We start from the raw sequence: 26,638 nt of genomic DNA on the forward strand, positions 1-26,638 counted from the left end.
CACTATCCAGAAATGGCTGTAGACAATAAACTCGTATAGACTTAGTCGCGGTAAAATGAATAGACCCTTATAACGAGGCAGGAAAATGTACCTGTCTCTTTGTGCTATATATATATTCTTTGCTGTGATAAACCGTACTAAATGAAGAAAACATTAATAATTATAATTCAGAGAGGAAAACAATAAAAGTTAGTTATTCTAGCCATTTCATATGTATGTACCACTTTGATTAACCTTACTCAAAAACCTGACAGAACCTCGAAATATATTCATTGAGCAATATAGGACAGTTTTCTACACATTCCTTATCTTGAATCATTAATCTCTATACCCTTCCAGGACTTACCAACTACCCTAATGGAAACATAAGATGGACGATGTCCGGATAATTCCGCTCACAAACAGACTGTGTTAAATATGTTGACCATGAATATCTGACAATAGAGATAAAAGATTACTGCTAAGGTATGTGTGTAACTAAATATGGCTCTCTTGTAGGGACTTAATTGCTCCTTTGTGACTAAAGAAAATATACCGGGTTTTGTTTAAAGAAAAAAGAACAGTAAGAACTTTCTTTGGTTATTTTGCTCCTCCATCATTTCTTTCCTTATATTCGATCTCTGTATTAAGTTTGAGATGGTATATATATACTTGCTATACAGTGCTATATATTCAATCTTTGTATGCTTAAGAAGAGATATTTAAAATAAATTGAAGACGACTCTGTATATATTGTTGTATAAAATGTTTTTAATGTATGTACATATAATATTGTAAATAGTACTTTTTCTCATATATTTTTGTAGCCCTGAAGAAGTCCATGTTTGGACGAAACGCGTTGGCGGTTACATAATGAATAAAGATGAAAAACCAACTTCAACTGAATAACGTTGCTTCTTTATATAAGCATACAATTACACTATAACTGTACTTTTTTGTGGATTGTTGAGAATCAAATACCTACAAGTGTGAAGGGCCACCTCTTGTTGCTTGTTCTAGTGTAACCAGTTGTCTTTCTTCTGGTTTTCCTAGTTTTGGGATATAGGGGATTGTGTCCCAGACTCGCTTGCACCTTGGTTGCTATCTAAAATTTATTGAGACGTTCTAGACTGGTGCGGGTTCTTGTACTTCGATCCCCCTTTCTCTCTGTGGCTTAAAAATTCAACATACACTTATTAAAAAATACCCATAAAGCAAAACTAGACTTTAAAAACAGTTCCTTGAAGTGGTTAGCTCTGTCCGGGCTACCACAGCGGTGTGGATCAACAAATCCCAAGGTTCTGGCCGACCATGGCGGTGTGGCCCGGCTGAGGTATAGGAAGACTCTTTAAACAGTACCGTTTGTTTTGGCCGACCGCTGTGGCGTGGGGCGGCAGCGGAGGGCGTCGAGGCTGCGGTGTGAAACAGAGCAGTGCAGTGCCCTCAGGCCTCGATGCAGGCAGCAGCTCGGTGGCGGTCGTCCAGCGGCATCAGTGAGACCAGGGCTGTGGTGCAAAGTGGGGCAGTGCTCATCACGATGCTGATGGGCTCGGTGGAAGTGATGGCATTTGTCGAAGAACGTCGGTCTTTGGGGCTGGCTGCGGTGGGCCGAGGCTGCGAATTGTGGAACGGGACGGTGCTTCTTATAGCTTATGAGAGGTGCCCCCAGACCACAGTTCAGACCGCAGTGACAATGTCAGCTGGCAGCGTCGTCTTCGGTGAGACCAGGGCGGCGGAGTGAAGCAAGGCAGTGCGGTGCCCACAGGTTGCGGTGCAAGCAGTGGCTCGGTTGCAGTGGGCGGACATTGTCGGTGAGATCAGGGTTGTGGTGCAAAGTGCGGCGGTGCCCCCTGCAGTGCCTTCAGGTTACGGAACCACCAGCAGTCTTGGTGACGGCATCGGATTGCAGTTTCCCTCTACAGCAACTGAGACACGCATACTAAACTCCACTTTTGTTTCAGCTCCCCTTGGCCAGCTACATTTGTAAGAGAGTTACAAAGCAGCCCCATGTTAACCTACGGGAGAGACACCCTTTCAACAGTGAAAACGAATTACACCGTAGTTCAATATCAGGACATGTACAACACACCAGTACATGTCCCACCTTTCACATACACTGCACCCTGCCCACAGCTGCCTATCTTACCTCGCCTCTGTCTTTCTCAATATCAAGACAGGCAGTGACAAAATAAAGAAGTAGGTGAAGCCCAGAGCCCACGTTTGTTCTGCCCTTGCAAATACAGATGAGGAGCTTTTCTAACTCCACCCCTGGCGACTGCAGTCAGTGCATCGGAGCAGATTTTTCCTACACCACTGTTTGCCGGCCATGCCCAACACACGAAGTAACAACTCTGGCTTCTTATGTCATGCCTACAGACAGATTTTAGCTGTCTCTTGTCAAAAGACTTTGTGCGGACCGTGCCAAAAACGTACAGTGGGCCTAGAGCCTGTCCATTGCTTACCATTGGTTGTCTTTCTTGTTACTCTCATTAGCTTCTCATTAAATTGCGTTTCTTCCTTTCTTTGTGTTTATCCCTCCTCTGGAGCATAGCTTCTGAACTGGCTTTTTGATTGGATGACTTGTATCCTTCTACGACTCACATCAAGGGTTTTCTTTTTCTTTTAGCATTTCAAGAGCATTCCAAGAGAGTGCATGTGTTCTCTAGCTCTGGTCCTCGTGCGGATTCTTCCATCAAATAAATCTGTGTGCTCCATATTTCTTCCTCCTACTCAAATCCCTAATTCGTGCATTACTCCCATCACCCTACCTGGAGATATTTTTCAATTTTTTTCCCATTTTCTGATCCCCACCTCAAGCTCCTCCATTGCTTCCCCACCACCACCCATTGGCCATTGCTTTCCTCCCTTGTTCACTTTGCCCCGAATCATTATTACTCTCCCCTCCTCTTCTGTCAGAGTCTTTAAAAGAAAAACGTTTATAATTATATCTTTGTAGAGCTCGACAGCTGCCATTTACTGCCAGACCCCTTCTTTTTTTAAACACACTTTCGCATATGTTATATATTTTTTTTAATGTACTGCTGAAAGGTTGGCATAAATAAAACAAGCATTGGCATAGCCAATAGGTCTCGCCTTTGGGACATTATAATTGGATACCGAATAAAGACACTAAAAGAGTCTTTCGGATCATAACTAAGAGTGTATTATCAATTGTGATATATGTATTTGATGTTTTTCCTAGAGTTTCACATTATATTTATGTAAAATGTGATTGTGATATATGTTGAACGGCACATTTATGCTTTATTGATTTATGTTTATTAACAACTTTTTGTAAACAAGGTTGTATAGAGTTTTGATATGACCAAACACTTTCACACTGAAAAAAAGTAGTGAAGAACAAAAACTTAGTGACAATAAAAAGGTTAAATTAAAATACCAGTTCAAACTGAAATCAATGTGTTTGACTATTTAGCAAAATTATTTAGCTTACAAAGAACACAAGGCACAGGCTCCTTCTCTTTTTTCAATTTATATTACGGCCCTGCTTGTGCTTTGCCCCTCGGGCCTAACTCTTCTTTTTTCCTGGTTGTATATTGATGGCACAAGAAGGTGAGCAATAGCTTGAATATGACTTCACCCAGTCACTTGTTTATCTTTATTTCTTTTAGGGCCACAAAATGTCCAGATTGTTTCAAGCCAACGAAGAATAAATTGGTAGGATTCCACTGTGTTGCTTTTTGTTTTGTTTGGTTTATTTTTAGAAACTATTAAATGATTATGCATTAACAGCGATTTAAATATTCTATTGGTTTTTGAAATATCAATACACTGTCTTGCTTGCAATTAGTTATTCGTGCATGCAGTTTAATATTACCTGCATCTTTTAATAGTTGTCAGTTCCTCTGTATACATTCCAGAGAAGGTATGTGAGCTAAAATATGACCACTCTGTGTTACTTACCCCACCCACCAGGCACCCTTTCATGAACCAGACTTATGATTAGGAGATTTCGTTTTTGAAGGGTAAATACTCCTCGACATCAAAAATATAATAAAGGAGACAGAGAGGTAGTGAGAGTGGTAACCGTTTTCTCCTTTTTATGGTATGGCCGGACATCGCTGCTGTTGAGAGACAGTTATTGCACTAGAGAGGGGCCTTGGCTCCACCCTCCTATAGGGAGCCCAGAGTACATGTTTTGATTGGGCAAAAGTTGTGTGCTTCATCAGAAAAAGTGCTTACCCACCACTCAGCTAAGATCATTATGTTTATTTATCCAGCTGCCTAAGCTTGAAATTTCACGGGCACACACATGACATTGAAATGCTATAAAAGTGTCTGAGATAACTAGATAATGTATGTTGTTTTCTTCTGCAGCAGCCCAGATATGAGAAGGGCAGTCATTAACCTACATGAATATTTTGGTCTGGCTTGACAGTGCAACCTACACTAATTTTATTCTCTTCACAAATACATACTTCTTCCCATGCTATTTACTTGTAATTCTTCTCATTACCATACAGCATTCCTTTAAAGGCAGACATATTGGCATTGCCAATGCTTGTTAGAAACAATGATGCAATATGGGGAGATTGTAAAAAACACCACAAAGTGTTTATCTTGATTATTGTCCTTTCTATGCCATTAAACTTTTATAGAACATTCGCACCAGTCCAACTGCAAGACATTATACATCAGCACTTTAAAGAATATGAAATTGTTACACACGGTGTATATTGTTCAACCAGCCTCCTGCCCACACCCACTTTCCAATCATACATGTTGCTGCGAGATCCATCTTGAGTCTGTGATTTCAGGGGTCCAGTTCTCTTCTCTAAAAATATTAATCAGACCGTAAATCTGATATCTCTTCTGATTGTCGGCTTGTGCCTTGGCAAGCCACGTATTCCCTGAGTGGCCCCAAGAGGTCCAACGGTATTGAGACAAGTGGTAAAGTCTCAGCATATAGCGCAGCAAGTTCCTTGCACATCAACATGCCCTTTAGCCAGTGCTTGAATTGGGAAATGCCCATGCCTCCCTGTGTCATTGCCACCCTACTTGGACCCAACAAAATGGCCATCACCAGCACTTTCCTGTAATGTTTGAGGATATCACACACATAATTCAGCAATGCCCCTGTCGAGGATATTGGTATCATCGCATTTACACTCAATACCTGTATCACACGTGACCAAATTGCAGCTATTGCTGTACAGCCCCAAGAGGAAGTGGAAATAAATCTGCTTGAATGGCAAAGCAGCAGCAGTAGCTGGTGTCGGTAGATAAGTTGCGATTAACCATGCAAATGGAGAAATAGTATGCCTGATGGAGATATCTGAAGTGCAGTAAGCTATAGTTCTCATTGGAGGAGATCTCTTTAGTCTGTGCACAGCAGAACGCCCACTGCTTTTCCATAATTTCCATGCCCGGGTCTAAGGACCACAGTGACCGGGCATTCAGCTCCAGCTCAGAGATTAATCTCATGATAATGTTGTACATATGTGTGATCAAGTGCGTTGGAGATCGGTTTGCCAGTAAGAGCAACAATAGTCCGCAGTCTGCTGGAGCCTCTAGGAACGATGGCAGCAGTTGTTTTAGCATATGTTTCAGATGATAGTAACCCAGGCTGTTGGTAGCCGAAGCGGGTGACTGGGATTGAAAGACCTCAATGATCCTTGATGTTTTGTTTGGGAATAGGTTCCCCATCAACCTAAGCCCCTTGCAACGTAACAGTGGAAATAGTGCAATATTGGGGGTCTGTTTGGGCGCATAGATAATGTGTGACGACTTTAATCTGAATATCTAGCATGGTTACCCTACAATTCTGTGACCCACTCCAAAACCCATCCGGTGCACCTCACCATCTCGATCTACAGTACAGTTTGGCCTGTAAGGGGGCAAGGTCTGCCAGCCGACCCTCCAAGCCCACATGTGGGGCACATGTGGGGCATATTATGTATCCAGTGGTGAGCAATGTGGGCCTGTGCTACCAAATAATAGATTTCAAAATTTGGAATGCCAAAACTCCCTTAATCATATGGTTTCCGTAGCTTGGACCAGCCAGTGCGCAGTTGTTTCCCTGCCCATACTAGATTGATCATGATGGATCTCAGTTGAGTGAAGAAGACTCTTTGTAGAGGGGTAGGAATATTTTGAACTAGATATAACTATTTCGGCTAAACCACCATTTTCATGAGGACAATTCTGCTGGCCATAGTGAGGGGAAGTGTCATCCATTTCTATACTAAGATTTTGTATATATATGCCCCGTTATTTACTTTTATCATCGTGTCGATGTGCCTGTGGTACATCACAGCGGAAATTCTAGCTCCGGCTGTGCCGTGGCCTTTGTGAGTGGCATCATTATGCAAATAACACATTTTAAAGCACACTGAACCCCTAATCTTGGCCAACAGTAGATGGGATTTTGTGGACCTGTTCAGATAGTATGATAGAGTACAGTGAGCAATGGGACTTTAAACTGAATCAACTATTAAATAGGATCTCCTGGGCTTCCTCTTACCTCCAAACAAGCGCCAGGATGCTCCTTTTAGAGTGGCAGTTTTGCGCTTTATAAATACCTCATTCATTCATTCATGCATTCATTATCTGGTGTCTCAAAGATAGATTTTGTACTCCTCTCGCTATCATACTATCATTCATCTTTTGGTAAAAGAACAGTTCAAGCCACAGTAATAAAGAGTAGTTATTGATTTAGTATTAGAAGTAAATGGCATTTGCCTATTAGCTTTATCCAAAATAATCTATTTGCATCTATTACCTCCTTTTTGATGTAGCTGAGCATAATACCATTCAAAACAGGCAAAACCGAACCTCCTGATTTGCCCCTAACGCCAAGGACTTTACCCTGTAATGAAAACGCAATCACAAACTACTTAAAACCGCAAAAAACATGTCCTTGACTGAATGAATGCACTTTATACATTTTACAAAATTATATATTTTTAGCACAAGAATTGTGTGCTGCAGAACAATTTTTAAATTGCAGCAATGGAAATGAAAGGAAAGAAATGATACACCTTTGATCTCAGACAGTTTGTTTTTATGATGGAATGAGTGGTAAGCATTTTATTAGGGGAATCATTTAATAGCTTGTTACTGATGACATAAGACGAAAGAACAGTGTCAAAATGAAGGGGGTTATTAGCCCTTCACTGGATGAAACTCCTCAGTCATACTGAATACCACTGTTACTGAGATATTTGTGCTTGTTATTAAAAAGCCTAGCCTACTTAGTTGCTATGTTTACAGTTTGACAGTTTTCCATAGCAACCTTACTTGTTTAGAGACCACATGGTGTGTCTGTTCTCAATGTTGTGGCATAGCAAACATATTTAAAAAGGATAAATGGGTTATCTAACGATGGCATTGAAAAGTGTTTTTACCACACAGTACTTTGATTCCCAAATATCCACCAATATGAAAAATGTGCTTAGTAAGATGTCTTCTTGGTATGCTTGTAATGTAATTCCCTCCAGGAATACTTTCTATTTTCCCCTACCAGATTCAAAGCATGTAGAGTTGTTTGTAATGTGTACCAATTAAGGAAAGATTCAGATGTGAGCAAAGCGCTTTGCATTAAACGTTAAACTAAAAAAAAAGCTTGCCTGAAGCATGAACTCTTTTGCTCCTTCTTGCCCAGAATAAACTTCCATATTCACTGGAACACATTCCCATATTCACTTCTTCCTAAAGGGTTATTTATTTGAAACTGATCACAAAAATACTGCTGTGCATTGTTATAAGTTGTGTTCAAATTATATCTCTGTCTGTATTGTACATGTCATCTCGGTATTCTAATCATTATCAATTTAAAGAGAACTGTGAGAGTGATATTTTCTGTTAGCAAATGTTTTGTTTTAAAGCAGAAATATTTGTCAAAACTGTAAAGAATTTCAGTTGAATCTTCCACAAACTTTGGGGGAAGGTGGCGTCCACTAGGAAGTGTTTGGAAAAACGATTGTCAAGAAATGTGTTTTAAAATATCTAAGGCCTGTAGAATTGGTGAAAATCTCAAAGAACGACTTGGGAGAATAAGTGGTCATATTTGTAGACTGGCTCAGGGACCTTTCATAACACCTAGAGACTCATTGGCTCAGAAACCTTCCATGCATTGGGGCCTGACATTTCCAACTTACTGAATGCATACGGGTTCTTCTCTGTCCCTAGCATTTTCCACTGGGAGCCAATTTTCCTTCTAGCACAACAGAGGTAAAAGAGAGATGACGAAATGTATGCTTCAATATGTATTTTCTTTCACACAAAATTTAAAAAGACCATTATCAGAAATGACAGAAATGTAATCCACTCACCCCAACCTCCCTCTCTCTGTTCTCCATCTACAACGCAGTGTCGCATGGGGAGTCGGTCACCGGTATAAGGCTCTGCTAAGCGATGAGATCTGTTTGTTAAACTGCTGGTGCTAAGACAAGAACTTTACCAAGCCTCTGGGCTTGACATGTTGTAAAAAGCCCTTCAAGTTCTCAGGACTCATGAACATCATATTGTCCCTTGAAGACATCCAATAGCCGACTCCATTTTCTACTGAGTTGCTTCGCAGTCCCTAGGACATTGTGAGAACTCATCTGTATGTCTAGTGACTTCCCATTATATTGAATCAGTGTCCCAAGAGGGGAGGATCATCTCTGCTACATCTACCCAAAAATAAGTATTGAACCTTGAATAACATAATTGGTACCATTGATTTTCTCCCTTTCTTAGTGCGCCAATGGACCTCAGGCATTCAACCTAGCATGATGCTAGGAATCGCAGTTCGGACCAGATTGCCTATCGCCTGCTGTAGGTTGCTCAGAACCCCCCTCTATCTATAGAATAGTTCCACCAGAGCAGTACGTTGAGGCGTGCCTCCCTTCTATCCATGTTAGTGTGTTCCCTAGTTATGTTGAGGCTATCAGCATCCCATTCTGGTTCATCTAATGCTATCCTCAGTTTCACATCCCAAGTGTTCTGAAACTTCCATTTAGGAGTGCCTTCTGCCGCGCTCATGAACTGATAAGTGCTTGTTTTTATCTGAGGACTGCAGGAGCATTCCAAAATAAGTCAGTTCCTTGGGGCCCCCTTCTGTGACCAAATGATGCTGTGCCCACTCTCTCAGTTGTTTATAGTGGAAGCTCTCGATCTCCTCCGGTCAAACTCCGGTTTAACCTACTCAGGGAATAGGATTGTGCCCTTGAGGAGGTCTCCCAGTTTGAGGCTTCTGTTATCCTTCCATTGTTTAAAGATTACCGGGTTCATGTCAGACTGAAAGTCAGGATTGCTGAACAGAGAAGTGAAAAGGGATGGGTAGTTGGTCAAAGTTTAATTCAGTTCCTATTCCATCCGACACCTCTGATATCATCCCAAGCGGGACCTCTCCCCTAGCAAGTGATCAGTGAAATTCCAGTCGTGCTCTGTTCATTTCTGTGACCACTCCCATATACACTGCAGTTGTGCCACTCTGTAATAACTAAGTGGGTCCGGGATTCCCAAGCCTAGGCTTTTTTATGGAGTAGAAGTCTTGTTGAAGACTTAGCCTTATTTCCAGCATTCCATCCCCCCCCCCCCCTTCCCAATGAAGTTGGTGCACAACTTCTGTATTCTGTCCAAAGTGCTTTGTGGTACCACCACTGGCAGGGGCAGGAAGTGAATTCTTCGGCGAGTAGTCACCTTCATGAAAGCCACATTGCCTAGCCATGACAGGTGCAGATTGCTTCATCTCTGGAAGTCATTTGAAACGCTTTAGCAAGTAGTTCTTAAGAAACAGTCCATAATATATATATATATATATATATATATATATATATATATATATATATGTGTGTGCAGTGTATCCCTTTATACTGAATGATCTGTCCCTCTATTGGAATGGGAGTGTTGTGGGAAGCAGTGAGGTTCAACACCTCCGATGATTTGATTGTGTTGATTTAGTAGCTGGAAACTCTTCTGACTTGGTCCATCTCCTCTGAAAAAGATGACATCAACATGGCCAGGTCAGAAACCAAGGAGAGTATATTATCTACAAACATCATTAGTTTGAACTTGTTGGGTCCTAAATTGAACTCCTTGATAGTGCAATTGTTGGGGATCCTCTGTGCTGCGGGTTCCAGATATAAGGCAAAAAGTAGGGTAGAGAGTAGTCACTCCTGTCTCTTTGACCCTACTTATAGCTACCTTCCCAGACTGTAAGTTGTTAAATCTAATCTACATGATCAACCGTGCATAGAAAACCCAAACCATGACCATGAAACTGTCACCAAACCCCCTCGCTGCCACAAGGTCTCTGATAAAATAGCTTTCTCCACCAAGTTGAAGGCTTTCTTGGCCTCGAGTTAGTACCCTCTCTCCCTTGAGCTTTGGGGATGTTAAATTAGATGGGCAGTCTTGTATTGTTTCTCACTCTCCAACCCCCCACAAAGCTAGTCTGATCCACTTGGACTAGCTGGTGAATGAATTCATTCAGCAGTATTGCCAGGATATATGTAGCAATCTTCACATCAACATAAAACAGCGAAAGAGTCGTACAGGACCCACAGCCTTCCCTATCTCTCTCCACCTTGAGAATCACTTTACTTTATCTTCCGGCATCAAAGGAGCCACTTGTCCCTTCTTCGCAAAAGTGTTAAACAGCCTGGTCAGTAAGTTTTGAGGTTGCAGTGAGAATGTTATGTAGAACAGTGGTGTAAAACGATGTGGGCCTGAGAATTTAGAAAGTTTGAGGCCCTTTATGGCCTTTAATACTGTGTCTTCTTTTTAATGTGTCTCTTGCTTTTTAACATTGATTTTATATATATATTGCTGAAGATAGTTTTTTAAGTTCTTTTTATGTATCTATTTAAGTATCCATTGCTCAATTTGCACATAGCTTGTCTAATTTCTGGTTCCATCTGGCATATAAATAACGTCTGAAGAAAATGACATTCTGAATGGTGCCGCCTCTCTTGTAATGAACTGTGCTGTAACATCTTTTATATTGGTTTTATGAAATGTTTTTTGTAATGTTTTTGCACATGTGCACTTTGATAGTACTTGGATACCGAATAAAGTTAATTTACTACTACTACTACTGTGCCCTTAGTTATAACCTGCTCATGGAGAGGAGAGAGGCCTCTGTACTACGCGTTCCCAGCTTGCGATGTGACTGCTTCTGGGTTGGAGGACTCCGCGTCATAGAGCCATCGATAAATCTATCCAATCTCTTCACCTTCTACCCCTCCTCCATCAACATAGCCCCATCCTTTCCCCTTATAGTGCCTATGAAGTATTATCCATGTTTGCCTTTAACCTGGAGCCTAACAGTCTTCCTGCTTTAGTCTCTCTCTCTCCTAACCTTCTTGCCAGAGGGTATTTCACCTCAAAGCTCCCCACATATGTTTAGAACATTACCCCTCACACACGTTCACTTATGGTGAGTTTCTATCTCCGCCAGGTGATCTTGCTGTCTGCCTCTCATATCCGCTGTCATTTTCTTCATATGTGCCCCTCCACAAATAGACAGTCCCTCATCACTGTCTTAAAGGTGTGATTTTAAGCCTGTTTGTTTTCTATCTTATAACTATGGTTGACGGGATGTCAAGGACATAGGACCTTTACAGCTACTGTTACTATTCAGTATTCCTTTTCGGTCTTCCACATATTTTGTGGTCTAGGGATAAGAAGTGTAGTATGAAGATGCATGATAACCACTGTGGCCCATGCCTGCTCCTGTTAACAGAGCTAGGACAGAGTCTTAGCGGTTATCATGCCCCAATTGTCCTACTAAATCAAATAACTCTTCCATTATTGTGAAGATTGATCCATTTTCGATGTGAATCGTTATGTCAAAATTCGTTGGGTTTGTCAACCTAATGGAATTTGTTGTGTGAATAATTATAAATACATTAAATAGACAACAAAAGATTTAAAACTATTACCGTACTCTCAGACCTCTTTAAAAAAAAAAAATTAAATCACAATGTTGACTTCATTCCTTCATGTGTCCCTAAGGGAAGGGTCCCTGCAAGCCGGTGACTCGTGGGGCTATTCTTCAATCCACAAGTGTGAAAGTGATTTTGGTCTACCTTGTCTTTCTACTTGTTACTACCTGCCTAATCTTTTCAGATGTAGATTTCTAAGTGGCAGGTGTGGCTGTATCAGGAACAACTCAACGGAGTGCTGCACAATTTCAGGATTGTTAACATATTATGAAGTTCTTGCATGGGCCTTGTTCATACATTTTATAGAGTTACTCTGCATGTTTTCACTCAGCAGCTCTTAAAACAAGCATTGGCATAGCCAATAGGTCTTGCCTTTGGGACAACAGTTGCATAACTAAATACTTATAAGGTCCCAAAAGCGAGACCTATTGGCTATGCCAAGCGGCCGTGCGGCCGCGAAAGTGATCGCGATCAAACATCAAAGCGGCCGCGCGCCCGCGCACATGCTCTGTAGCTCTAGGCTGGCCTGGTAGCACTTTTTTGAGCCCTCTCAAAGTGAAACTAATCGCGGTCAAGCGCGGCGCGCGCGCCCGCGCACATGCACTGTAGCTCTAGGCTGGCCTGGTAGCACTTTTTTGAGCCCTCTCAAAAAGTCTCGCCAGACCAGCGCATGCGCTGGGTCAGGCGAGACCTAAAAAGGTGCCATGAAATATCTACATTACTTATATTACTTAGAAAACCCATTTGATGACCATGAAATAATTCTGTTATTTCTGTATTTAAACTTGGATAGATAAATTAAACATGTATTTGTATAGAGTGACTCGGAAAGCTGAGTTGTTTCAAGCATTCTTTTCCCGGCTCCTCTAAACTTTTTTTCTTCATTCTGCAGTCTGTTTTCACTAGAATGGCTGTTCTTAAGGCACTGGAGAGAATAAACGATGAGGATTTCCATAAGTAAGTATATCCTCAGTCTAATTCACTTGTAAAAGCTAAACTGGTCTTGACATGATTAGAAACAAGCATTGGCATAGCCAATAGGTCTCGCTTTTGGGACCTTATAAGTATTTAGTTAAGCAGCACAATATCCTTGGTGCAACAACACCAACTGTTGCATGGCTAAACACATATAAGGTCCCAAAGGCGAGACCTATTGGCTATGCCAATGCTTGTTTTTATTAGGCACGGGGAGATTAAGTGATTTGCTCTAAATCACAGGATGTTGCTCGTCCTTGCCGAGATGTGTTAATTCCTGCTGTGTGTAATTTAGTCGGTGGTTATAATGATCAACATTCTGTAAACACGGCTCATTCTAAGAGGCGGAGGCTGCTGCAGAGCAGTCTGGATTTGTTGATTGCGCCAAGACACACAAAGGAATGAACAGATGAGCCCGCGGGTTGACGGACACACCACCGGCACAAGCTAGATCCTCAAAGAGATGAACACACACACAGATGAAGACAGGTAATCAGTGTGAAGGTGCGACTTACGGAAACAAGCACACAATAAACAGGCAATTCTCTAGACGTGAAAAGGAAACAAAGAGGCACATGGAGACACGCACAACACATGGGCAAACAGCTATGTGTAAGTGTGAGTGACAGAGAAATGCCGCTGCAAGCTGACCCAGCGACACAGATATATACATTAAGCACACAGCAGACAATACAAGTAAAAGCCAGTGCGCACTGACAGACAATTTTAAACAGACACAGTGACTCACAGCGATACGCACAAACACCAAAACTGGAGAAGCATGGCTGCTGATGAGATTGCTTATGGGAAATCTTTAATGTCGCTGTCACTTGGGTTTGCACTGCCTCAGATGCACACAAACCTCTTGTTACACACGAGGCACAGCTCTACCAAGAGTGGAATAAAATTGCTTATGGGAGAACAATTTAGAAAAAAGACTGTTTGAATGACAACACCGTGCATTGGCCAGTGGTCACTGCATTAAAACTGCATGGACAGTCTGCAGCTGTGACTATGTCTCACAAACTGCCCAGAGCTCACGACACCGTAGAATAATCTGCAGTTAGTGAACGACTGGACCACTGTTCGCTTGTGATGAAAGATTTATTCACCGAAGGTGTTGGACTTGGGTGTCTCTCTGGTTCAGAAATCAAAGGCCGCACTGAATCGCTCCAGACCCAGAGGCTAAGGGTTCAGTGATGTGCTTAAACAACGTGACCTGAAGAATTGTGTTTCTGGGAGTATGTGCGTTTGTCTTGCCTATATCCCTTGGGCACCAGATCCTCACACACGCAGCATAGGTCCTGGCCTCTGGCACCGTCTGCTGGGGAGAGTAGGTATTGCACCGTAAGTACTGCGGCTCATTGGTGGGTGGGGTCAGCGAAATATGCAGCTCCCCTGGGAAGGTTGCAAAGGTGACACTTTGCAGGATCACAAGGTTGAAACAGTTGCTTTGCAAAACGTCTGCAAGTTTTGAAAACTGTGGCCCTTTATAAACTCCATAAAGCTTGAAAGGGTTTAGAAACCTGATACAGAGGAAATATTTCCCCCATTGCATACTGTACTGAAGAATACGCTTCAGGCTGGTATCTGAAAGGTGTGCACGTGAGAACCCCCAATCTGAGAGCAGCTGCACATGAGCGTGAAGATAAAGAAACTTGTCGGTGACACATCCAGACAAGGATTGGGACGTATCTCACAGGTGACTGAGTTCAGCTGGTTCAAAGTCCGCTTCCTGCTTGGCCCCGAATAAACAACCACAATTGTTACTAAGCCCAAAAGGATGGCTCAGCGAGTTAAATACTCCTCCCCGAGATTTGCTTTGATCTGCATTTCACTAGTTTGAATGCTGGCAAGGCTAACACAGCCTTCAATCCATCCGAAGTCGCTAAACTGAATACCATAACATAGGTTAATGATAGAACAGGTTAAAATGACAGACATGCAACATGAATCATCAGAAACCGACTCCCAAATGCACGGCGGTGGCATCCCAATGGCTGACTGTTCTCCATATGTGTCAAACACCTACACCAAAAAAAAAACAAGCCCGGGAGTTGTGTGCACGCGCTTTCTAAAAGAACATTTTAAAAAAGCACACGAGTGTTGCGCGCGCGCTACAGCAAAAGTAAAAGCAGGCTGGCGAGTCCAGATGGCGCCTGATCGAGCGCTGAAAGCTGGCGGCTGCTCGCGTGCGTAACCGCAAGCTTGAGGCCAGCAAGAGACAGCGCATGCGCTGTCTCAGGCGAGACCTAAAAAGGAAAATATTAGGAAAATCATTTGAAAGTCACTGATCCCTCAATTTGACTAGCTAATGAGAATTTTTCAATGGCAATAGTAAGTTCCAGCATCTTCAGATTGTCATCATTCAATATTAAACAAATGTGTAAAGACAATGAATTTGGTAAGAAATTTGCATCAGAGTAGTGTTGTAAGGAGACAAGTTCCCTGCAGTTTTTTTTTTAGATGTGCCATACTGGAATAGGTCTTGTTTGAGCTGAAAAGTATTTTTTTCTAACAAATTAATTTCATATGCATGCAAAAGCAGTATCTGGGGCTTCAATGTAAGACAATCTAAATATGTGTTATATAGATCTTTTTTGTTGTTTGCAGACAGTTCCCTAGCCTTCCACAGCCACCGAAAACCAGCTGTGAAGTTCTTGAAATTCAGTGCACTCATTCTGCGCTATTTGTGGCTGGTATAGTACTGTTGGGTTAACTGATTTTCAATGTATTGTATCATTAAAAGATTTGCACATTTGTATGCAGAACCTGAAAGTAATTATATGTTGTCAATACAAAATGGTAGCTGTCTGTTGTAGTTCAGTAATGGCTAAATAAATCACACGGCCTAAAAGTGAATAAGCAAGTATTTGGAAAATGTCACCAAAACCTTAGCTAGTTTATACGACCACAGTACACAAGTCATGCGTTACAAATGTAAAAAAAGAACCTCTGTTTTCTGAAATTTTTGGCGTTTGAGTGCACATGCCTACAGGGCATGTTTTACCCCTGTTATATGCCGTGTGGTTTTGGGTGAAGTGTTTCCCTGGCTGCCCACTCCCAATCTCTGCTGTAGTGCCGAACTTTTCCATTAAGATAGGTAGTGACTGCATGTCGAAGTCCTGGTGAACACTCTGGTATAACTCAAGGTTTCATGTATTCGAAATGTCGACTTCATCTCCATTATTAGACTACTCTCTCAAATTATGCATGCTTTGGGACTATTTTGAATCCATGTAATGACATGTTTGACCAGCATGAAGTATTGCAGCCAATAAGATGTATTTGATTGAGTTGTTATCTCATCTCACTAGTGACCACAACTTACACGCACTGCAGCATTTCACTTTTTCTTTGGAGCACCTTGTTTTGTATTGATGTCAAGCATTTATTGAATTTTGCTATAAGAATTCATCTCATGCATATTATCTTGTGGAACTGTGAGTTTTTGTTCGCTATTGTATGGTAATAATTGATTGATCCTTCAAAGTGTATGTTAGATGGTGGCGTATGTTGCATCCCATTTCATACATTGTGTCAGGTGGAACGTTGCGCAGCCCACGTGCTAGTTTGTTAGTATAGATATGGGTAGTCATTGTGCATGAACAACCGATCGTTTGTTGGAATGTTTGTGGTTTGTCCAATTTAAGTCTTGTGCTAGCCAAGACCTTTTTATTTTACTAAAATGTTTACTTTTAGGAACTTTCAGATAGTCCTCTTCGTCCATTGGTGTGTTGTTGTCATTCACATTTTTTTTGCCCACAGCCGCATTCATCATGGGGCAGTGGGTCAGCACACTATAGCCAGGTCAGCCGACTTCAGCCATTGGCTAATTTCATTGTGAGTGACTTTTATCTGCTCTTTAACAAGAATGATATACACCCCGAAAGTAGTTCTTCAGTTCCAGGGCCTACTATGACAACATGTGCTTTTTTCACCCAAAAACTATTTTTACTTTCAGCCAATCTTTTTTGTATAGCGTGAAGGCTCACCAGCTCCTTCAGCAATAAAGTTTTACATAAACCATGGGGAAACCAAAAAAGCATTGGCAAAGTCAAAAGGCTCGTAGCCAAGCCAGACCTATTGATTTTGTCAGCTCTTGTTATTATGTCTTGGATTTGTAGCCTTGTGTACAGTAATGTAATAGAAGGTATCCATTGCACCCATAAGCAGTGTCGTAGGGAACCCCCCTTAAGCATCTTAAGCAGGGACTGCTTGTGGGCACCAGTAGATCGCGAATTGGAACATTGATTAGTTGTTCCTGGGCGTCTTCTGTCTGCAGGTTTGCAGACAAAATATCTCATAAATAATACTGTTAGGCAATATTGTGAGAGAGGGGTATGGGAAGTGCACTGACAGGGAACACGTAAATAGAAAAAGAGGAATGTTTAAAATAAATAAACCACAGACAGAGGGACAAATATAAAAAGAGCAAATACAAGGAGATTATGGACGAAGCTCTGAAACTTTTCAGACACTCAGCCCCAGTCACAGATGGCTGGGTTCAAACTAGAATGGCATGGTGTGCAAAAAAACGATGGATTTAGGCCCAGATCTCTGTACTGGGGTGAATGTATGAAATTGTTCTGCATTCTGTCCATCAATTGTTCTTTTTGCATTTGTCATCCGATTGGACGGGTAGGCCCAGACGTGGGTCCCGTGCTCTCCATGCCACTGGATTCAAGCTATCCTGGCTGATGAGGGGTGAAACCCCGAATCCGGTCCTAGGATGCTTGGTTCCAGTCCAGGGAGGACCTGGCCTGGCAGTTCGGGCTGGACTGTTCCCATTGGGCACAGGGTCAAGACTGATTTTTATATGGCTGGGTTCAAACTGGAATGGCATGGTGAGCAAAAAAATGATGGATTTAGGCCCAGATCTCTGTACTGAGGTGAATGTTTGACATTGTTCTGCATTCCGTCCATCAATTGTTCTTTTTGCACATATAAAAAGAGAGCAGGAAAAAGGGAAGAAAAATGTAGGATAAGAGACAAAATATGGGGAGATTGAAATAGGAAAAAATGAATGGGAGGAGAAAAGGATGGAAGGAAAGAAACATGAAAAAAAGGATGAAAAGGTGACCAGAAGGATGAAAGGATGAAGGAAGGGTGAAAATGAATTGATGGAAAGGTGATAGGATGGATGGAATAGTGAAAGGATAAATGGGTTAAAGGGTGAATGAATTGAAGGATGAATAATGAACAGATGGGAAGAGTGAAAGGATGGATAGATGATAGGATGAATGAATAGATGTATAACTTAGATATAATGACTGGTGGATTTGTGAAAGAATTATTGTATATATGAAAGGTCGAAAGGATGAATGGAAAGGTGAATAGATTTACAGATGAAGGGCTGACGAGATAGAAGGGGGAAGGATTGATGAATAGGTGGAAAGAGGGTGAAAGGGTGAAGGGACCTCTCCTAGAGATGGCTAGCTTTGCTTGCCTCGCATGCTTGGTGCGTGATTAGATGTCTTGGTCAAGTGGGGGGCGTTTTAATTTTCTGGCTACTGCCTTACCCATAGGTATACTACTGCTGTGGGGGAGTGAATGAAACTGAATTTCTTCTGAGTGTCATTACGTAGGAAATGTCCATTTCTTTCTGAAACTTTAGCATGTACCTGATACTCAGCTGGAAAAAAACGATCCAACGTTTATGTGCCGTAAGCAAATAGGATATTCCACCTGTTCAAACTGTGTGGGTATGTTTTGTAGCCAGGCATTCAGAGACGAGAACAGTGGATGATAAAGTTTTGAAGAAAAACAGAACCTCTGACAAAAAGCCTGATGATTAGGGGAGAACCCCTTAAATTCAATCCTCGAGGTTTACGGTAGCCTGCTAAAATAGGACTGTTGACTATCTATCTATATGGCAGGCGGTTCTGTGCCCAGATATTTCTCCTATATTAAAATTAATGAGGCACAGCGCTGTGATGCACCTTGGACACTTCCTTGTGCACCCTATGTCATTTCCCTTCATAAGCGAAACTCTTTAGTTTGCCCTTTGCGTTTAAACGCAGCTCAGTGTTCTTATTGCTTTTCACTAAAGAGCTACATAATGACAAAGGATTGATACATATCAGTGTCTTCCACATGAGACATGTTTTTTTTTTGTTACCTGTGAGAATGTTATTTTGTATTCACATTTTGGAGACAGAAGAGGGTCGCCCGAAGCCGTTTTTTCAGCCGTGCTGTATTGTAAGCTTTGAAAAATGCCTCCGTGTGGGAAATGCATGCGTCTGCAGAGGCCGTTGGTCTCATTGGTAATTTATGTGACCTCAGTCGCAACTTCCGTCAAGAAACTAGAAGCATCAGTTACTGTTAGTCTCTGAATGTTTTCTTGAGTACCCTGCAAAGTAGATGAACTGTACCAACGTTTAGGTCCGTGGATACACCTGAGGCGGTAGGGTGTTTGGTGATGACGCTCAAAATCTAATGATATATAAAATCTGACTCTGCTTGAACATTGTGTGGTGTGCACTACATCTGCGTAACTGTTGCCATTATTTTCTGAGTAAGTTCAGGTCTACAACATGTGGCATAACGTACAGATCTGCCGACTTTGGAGTCTCCGCGTAGGTTCAACGTGTGATTCTGGCCAAATCACTTCATTTCCCTGTGCCTAAAAACAGTCTGACCTTGTGTAATGTATAATCTGGTGCCCATGATTCGCGCTACGTAATTAACTACAAAAAGATTGTAGCTCATCTGTTGTGTCCTTTTCTGCCATCTAGTGTTGTGTTTGGAATATTGCACTTTTGGTTTTTAGGTCTCGCCTGACCCAGCGCATGCGCTGGTCTGACGAGACTTATTGTGAGGGCTCCAAAAAGTGCTACCACTGTAGCATAGAGCTACAGTGCATGTGCGCGGGCGCGCGCGCCTCACTTTCGGGGCCACACGGCCGCTTTGATGTTCTCCGTGAGCCAGTTTTTTAGGTCTCGCCTGACCCAGCGCATGCGCTGGTCTGCGCTGGGTCAGGCGAGACTTATTGAGAGGGCTCCAAAAAGTGCTACCAGCCCAGCCTAGAGCTAAAGTGCATGTGCGCGGGCGCTCGCGCCAGCTTTACCGCGATTACTTTCACTTTCGTGACCGCACGGCCGCTTTGATGTTTGATCGTGATCACGATCCCTTTAACTTTTGCGGCCGCTTGGCATAGCCAATAGTCTCGCTTTTGGGACCTTATAAGTATTTAGTTATGCAACTGTTGCATGGCTAAACACTTATAAGGTCCCAAAGGCGAGACCTATTGGCTATGCCAATGCTTGTTTTTTCTCCTGTTTATTACTTCTATGTAGTAATGGTGGCACCCGTTCGCCGCCATTACTACAGAGCAGTAATAAACAGAAACAAGCATTGGCATAGCCAATAGGTCTCGCTTTTGGGACCTTATAAGTATTTAGTTATGCAATTGTTGCATGGCTAAACACTTATAAGGTCCCAAAAGCGAGACCTATTGGCTATGCCAATGCTTGTTTCCAAAGTCTTAGTTTTGATTTCAAGCTTGCATCGACGGAGTCAAGATCATGTAAGTGATGAAAAACCAGAGTGCACCAGGGCACAGACCCCACCTTAGATTTCTTTTTTTCCGCATCGGATTCAAAGCTGTACTGACGTAGTTGCGGATCAACTCACACAGAATAACAACTTTTGACTGTAAAACTTATGGACAGGTCATATGAGAATTACTCACTTGTGGGCAGTTGATAGAAAATATTCATCTTTTAAATTCTGTCCCGTTGCAATTTGAGATTATCTTTGATCTTCATAAGGTATGTAATTTATGTTTGCAAGGGGTCATGATGAAAATAAGTTTTTGGCGGTAAAACCGTATATTGCAAAAAGACTGCTCAGCCCAGATGAAACAAGATGGTGGGCTCCCTACGCCTTCATGGAGCAAAAGGGCTCTACCGTGTGCCGACAGCGTACTTTTTTAAAGAGGCTTTTGACAATGCGTAGTTAATAAATGAAGAGGAAGATGTTGACCACCCAAGCTTCATAGATGTCGGCTAATAATAACAAGGCCAGTCAGGGCTGGCTCTAGGGCGGTGCAAACGGTGCCACCGCACCAGGCGCTGACTTGGGGAGGGGGCACCATCTTTATTGTTTTAAAAGCTCCAGATGCCACGTTCCTTGTCCAAGCAATTTTCAAGCATCATTAAAAATTTCACCATTGATAACTCCAGTGATTAACATCATAGCCAAGAAGGTTAATATGCCTGCTGCCAATAACTTCTCCAATTCTGCATACACTATAAAGGGGTTATCGCTTTTGTCGGCAAGATCCTTTTGTTGCTTGCAGTTTAAAAGTTGAAATCCTAACATAGAGCAGTAGCTATTAACTGCCATCAAAGAGCTCATGCAAACTGCAAGAAATATATTGCAGCTACATGTTTTTTCCCCAGTCTTTCCTTATCCTAGTATTGCAGAAATGTTTCATTTGGGTAGAAATCAACTCTTATTATTAAACAAAACCCCTAACAATGATGTTACATTTAAAATTCTTAATTTGTGCTTTTCCAGAGCAAGGCCTTTTAAATGATACTGCCTACCACTATGAAGGACATGTGACTCCTACACATTGTAGTCCTCTGCTTTAGGTAACATTTCCTATACACTGATTTACACATGCATGATTGTCTCCGTGCAACGTATGTGTGATGTAAAGTGTTCTGAGACCCTAAACTGGTATGAGGGGTGGTAGAAAACTACATGAATCTAAGAGACAGTGGTTATGGTGACTTGGGGGGCATTGTCAAATGGTGGTAGTGAGGGAATCCGTGATGAGGTGGTCATGGGGGGGGGCGCTAACAAACATTGTCGCACAGGGCGCCACCAGTACTAAAGCCGGCCCTGATGCCAGTCTCCTATTCTTTAAAAGGGTTCTTACTCCAGAGAGCATAAATCTCCAGAGCACCCACAGAAACCTACACTGTGTAGGACAGAGATTACTCTTAAAATGGGTGAAGGTCACTCCTAATGGCTTGCAAAGTCAAAGGCCACTGACCTGGAGAGGAATGACATTGAAAGGAGCTTCAACTCCATGATAAGCGAGAGCCGCGGAAGGAGAACAAACCCAATCTGTTCAATCTCATTGCTTATTCGATGTTTGTGGAAGAGTGAATCCTATATTGGATGATATATGTGGTTTGTATGAACACTTATCAGTGTATCCTTTATTGGATTAATTGGATGTGTTTGATTTTGAGTACTGTATTTTAGTTGTTAACTGTGTGCGGTTGAATGTTGTATATGTCAGAGGTGATTTCATTTGGTAATATTTTTAAACCGCGTTTGCTGAAGTGGTCATTGCTTATTGGTTTGTGTATATGTGACTTTTGTGGCTCTTTTTTCGTCGTTGTTTTGGATTCTTGACTTATTTTAAATTTAAAGCAAGAGGTGAGGCTACTTCTATAAGGATAGGGTCCTGGCTGACGTACACTAGAGCCAAGAAAGGAGTTCCACGTGGGCGTTCTAGAGATGCAAGTTCATAGGGGATGAATTCCATATTCAAGGTACAGGACTCAAGAAAAGAATCGCTACCACGTGATGTGGAAAACATCAACTGATGGTTATTCACAAATGAAATCAATGTAACAGAATGTCTGGTGTAGACTAAACCGTGTTCAACAAAAGGCAGGAGTTAACCATAATCTTCATTGACTTTCTATTGCAAGACGAGGTAAGGTATTACAATTGCTCAGAGCTCAGCTGCCTCAGACGTGAAAAAGTAAGGATTAACACATTAAAATAAGGTGGAAAGAGCTAATGGGTGCTCATTTAAAGGATATAGGGCCAAAATGCAATTATACTGATTTGAAAATGGCTAGTATATTAGTTCAGAATATTTGCCCAGCGCCAAACTGGATCCAGAACGTTTCCTAGCCATGTTCCTGCACGCTGCTTGATGGTGCTGTGCATCTCCACGTAGGTTTCTGTCTGCCCCAGATATGACCGAGTAGATCTAACATCCGTTCCTTTTTTTCTTTGCCTTCAAATTCCTTTCCGGAAAGTGGATCTCCCATGTTCGTCGGTCATTCAAGGACTCCCAAAACAAAATCCAATGTGCAAGTGAACAATGAACCTTCCTAAAACTTCAGGCTCCAAAACATGCTGTGACTGCAGAAAACAGATGTTGGTGATGGACCAGCATGAGGTGTGTCTTTTGTGCTTGAGTTTGGAGCACAACTCGAAGTTGTGCTATGATTGTGCTGTCAAGCACCTGATGGCAATCCGGGATCTGTAGGGGCTCCCAGTCGGATCTCTGTTAGCCATTCCATCCTTAAAGCTGATTCAGACTAACTCTGGTGCAGACTTCCACCCCAGCTCTGAGACCTGCATCAGTCCCTCCATCAATGCCATTACTGATGCCAGAGGAGAATCCAAAAGCAAATCCACTGCTTCACAATTGCATTTTCTTTTTTTTTAAACTCTTTTTATTAGGAAAACACCGACATCAAGGCATAGTATCACAGCAGTACAGCATATGCAGATGCAAGCACAAGGGTTCATCAATACAGAGTGTAGCGATCTAGTTGAAATCACGGAGAGGAGGAGACATCTACATCGTGGAGTCTGGGGGGGGGGGGTACATATTTCGCCTCTATATAAGTTCCAGGGGGTCCAAATCTTGGACCATTTCCGGGGGCAGCCCCTCGCAATGTATACTGATTTTTCTCGTTGCATGCACCAATCAAGGTCCTTTTTCCAGTCCGTTATCGTGGGTGCCTTGGATGCCCCCCAGTGCTGGGCGATATTTCTCTTTGCAATCATGCAAGCAAGTGTAACCCATTGTATGGCATAGGCATTGAGATCTGTGGGTTCCCAGAACAATTGCATTTTCTTGACCAAAACAGGGGTTGTGCTCCGAATCCGCTATTGCGCTCCCAGTCGGCATCCAACATGAGTCTGACCCTCTGCTTTCACTACTGCAGATGCACCCTCAGAAGCTCTACTGTTTTTTTTGGCTCTGACTCTAACCAGAGCTAGCCACTGCTCAGAGAACATGAGGATGGGGACCCTGATGGTTTGCCCCCCACACTAATTATGATGATAATAGTCTTTACAGGGACTTACAGAAGACCAGTGGATTTGATACTTCCCTGATACAGGGTTGGATTTTCCTTTAGGGACCCCAGCAGAAGAGACTACTTCTTTTACTGTGGTCATTTTTTGAGCATCTGAGATTCTGGATGTACAACAGCCTTCATTTGAAGTAAAGACATTTTGCAGCCTGGGCCAGCATTCAGAGAAGAACGTACTGACACTGTAATGGGCACTTGGTCCAAACCCTGTTCATGCCGATCTTCCAAGGTTGGGTGTACCAGTTTTCCTCTATCTTGAGAACTGGCTGTTGATGGCAGGCTTGCCACATTCAGTCATAGACCACCTACATTTGACAGCAAACCTCTTGACTGTTTCGGTTCACGATCAACGAGCTGAAGTCTCGCCTATCTCCTTCTCGGAGGCTTCCATTTATCGCAGATGTTTTGAGCATAGTGCAGTTCAGGGCCTACTCTCGATTACGAGGAGTCCAGAACATTCAGGTTCCTATCCTAACATTTTAACCTTGGTCCTGAACTCTGTGAGAGCAGCCTTGATGCTTCTTTGCCTGATCCTCCTGTATCCTGCTTTTCAACTACACCAGGTGGTATATGTGAGCTCTGCAGAGGAATCTGAAGTCACAGTGGTCTCAGTACCTTGGGAACCTGTCAAGTACCATCCAGGTTTCGGACGTCACAGCGTGCTATCTGCAGTAGTGGCAGCTCAACCGCAGTTGAACCAGTTGCAGGCTCCTGTCCCTCCCCCATCCAGAAATGACAATACTGACGGATGCATCACTGTTGGGTTGGCGAGATTATCTGGCAGAAACCCAGCTCTATATGATTGTGTTGGTGTTGCGTGCCATATGTCTGACGCTAAAAGTTCTTCCTGCCATCCATCAATGGGAGGCTGGTGCAAGTTCTCATGGACAGCACTACTGTCATGTGGCACTGCAACAAGCATGTCAGGGTGGGATCCTGTGCCTAAAGGCTCTGTGCCTTAGCTGGAGTATCTGGGCCCTGTGATCATGAACTACCTGGTTGGATCCTTGAATGCCAGGGCAGATGATCTCAGTCAGCGGCATATGCATCTCGAAGTGGCACTCTACATCTTCTGACAGTAGGGGCAACCCTGGCTAGATCTTTTCACCACCATCAAGAATGTACAGTGTCAAAACATTTGATGCTCCTGTGAAAACTCTGGTTAGGAGATCCTCTTGGGATGGAGGATGGGACTCCTGCACACCTTCCTGCCTCTGTTTCTCCTGCCCTGAGTTCTGAAAAAGATGGGAAATACCAGGCCATCTTGTTAGCTTTGTATTGGGCTAAAAGAGTGTGGTACCTGGAACATCTCTGCATGAGTGTCCTTATATCAGGTTACGATTTCAGGAGGATCTTCTATCGCAGGAACAGGGCAAGGTTCTGCATCTGAAACTGCTCAATCTACATCTCCATTCGTGGAAATTGAGCAGCAGCAGTTGATCGGGTTCGATGTACCACATGAGGCTGTGGATGTCATCCTTGCTGCCAAGTGTCTTTTTACAAAATTAGTTTATGCTTGGCACTGGAACAAATTTGTGTCCAATGTAGAGTCCTCAAGAGTCTGTTGTTTGTTTCGTCAGACTTGACCTTATTTCAACAAGTCATTACTTAACAACTTTCTGTATGTAGTGAAATGCTTAAAACATAAAGTTGTGCTGCACAATTAGTAACATTCAGTGTTTAGCAATCCTACTTTTCTAAAGTGCTGTCATAGATGTTGAACACCATCTTTACGTTAATGGTTTTCCCTTTCGACGCGCAATCCTTCCCTTCTCGAGGGTATTGTTTAGATCGCGTTTTCCAACCCACGCGACCCTTCATCTTCGAAGTCTTCGATTCCGGTCGTCGACGAAGGCCTTCGGGCCTACCTGGGCCTCATTTCCGGCTCATGGAAAGGACGCTATTCAAAAAGTGTCCTCGATGTGGGTCGAAGTTTCCCCACACCGACCTACATGAGGTGTGCAACCTCTGCCTCTCACCGGAGCACGAGGCCAGAGACTGTCCAGCTTGCGCCTCTTTCCGCTCCAAGAAGACAATCCGGGACCAACAAGCTCGAAGAACAATCGCGCTCGTCATCTTCAATCCCAGACGACATCTTTCAAGAGGGTGTCAATATTCCGGAGCAGGGTTGGGTCAAAGAAGCCATCATCAGCGCCTCCGAAGCAGATGATTCCGACGTTGAAGACCTCACTCCAGCTCAAAGGGCCGTGAGTACAGATGTCGACCCCAACCCACACCCCCCCTCGACACTTTCAAAAAAGGCTTCGGTACCACCTTCACCTTCGGGCCCAGGTGCACACCGAGACACTGCTTCCCATGCCCCGCCTTCGGGCCCGGTAAAGAAGCCTATTAAGCCTTTAGGTGACTCTGGCTCGAGTCAGCCTACCCTCAGTGCCGAAAAAAAAGACGTCCTCGTCCTCATCTACGCCGACCGCTGCTTCGACATCAAAGCAGTTGGCGTCGAAGGCTAGCACCGGTTCCTCGGCACCGACAACACCCTCGGAGCCGACTAAAAAGCGCCCACCAAAAGGCCCCGATTCTTCGAAGCCAAAGACCTCGGAACCGAAAAAACAACAACCGGTTCCATCGGATAAAGACACTACAAAACTGCATGGTTCCAAACCTAGAATCGCTACCAAGTCGACGCCGAAAAAGCTTATGGCACCGAAGCCCTCGACTCCGAAGGATCTGCCTCTCACAGACGAA

The 26,638-nt window shown here is 42.9% G+C and overlaps 1 protein-coding gene across 1 annotated transcript in view; it reads left to right on the forward strand.

Annotated features, from left to right (window-relative positions):
* The window catches only part of PUS10 (pseudouridine synthase 10), a 339,122-nt gene that overhangs the window by 165,534 nt on the left and 146,950 nt on the right, over positions 1 to 26,638 (forward strand). The window contains exons 8-10 of the mRNA XM_085612358.1: positions 3,612 to 3,657; positions 12,766 to 12,830; positions 15,462 to 15,547. Coding sequence (XP_085468484.1) covers positions 3,612 to 3,657; positions 12,766 to 12,830; positions 15,462 to 15,547 — 197 coding nt within the window. The remainder of the gene's footprint in view (positions 1 to 3,611; positions 3,658 to 12,765; positions 12,831 to 15,461; positions 15,548 to 26,638) is intronic.

Source organism: Triturus cristatus, chromosome 6 (genome assembly GCF_964204655.1).
Source record: "Triturus cristatus chromosome 6, aTriCri1.1, whole genome shotgun sequence".
Classification (NCBI taxonomy): Eukaryota; Metazoa; Chordata; class Amphibia; order Caudata; family Salamandridae; genus Triturus; species Triturus cristatus.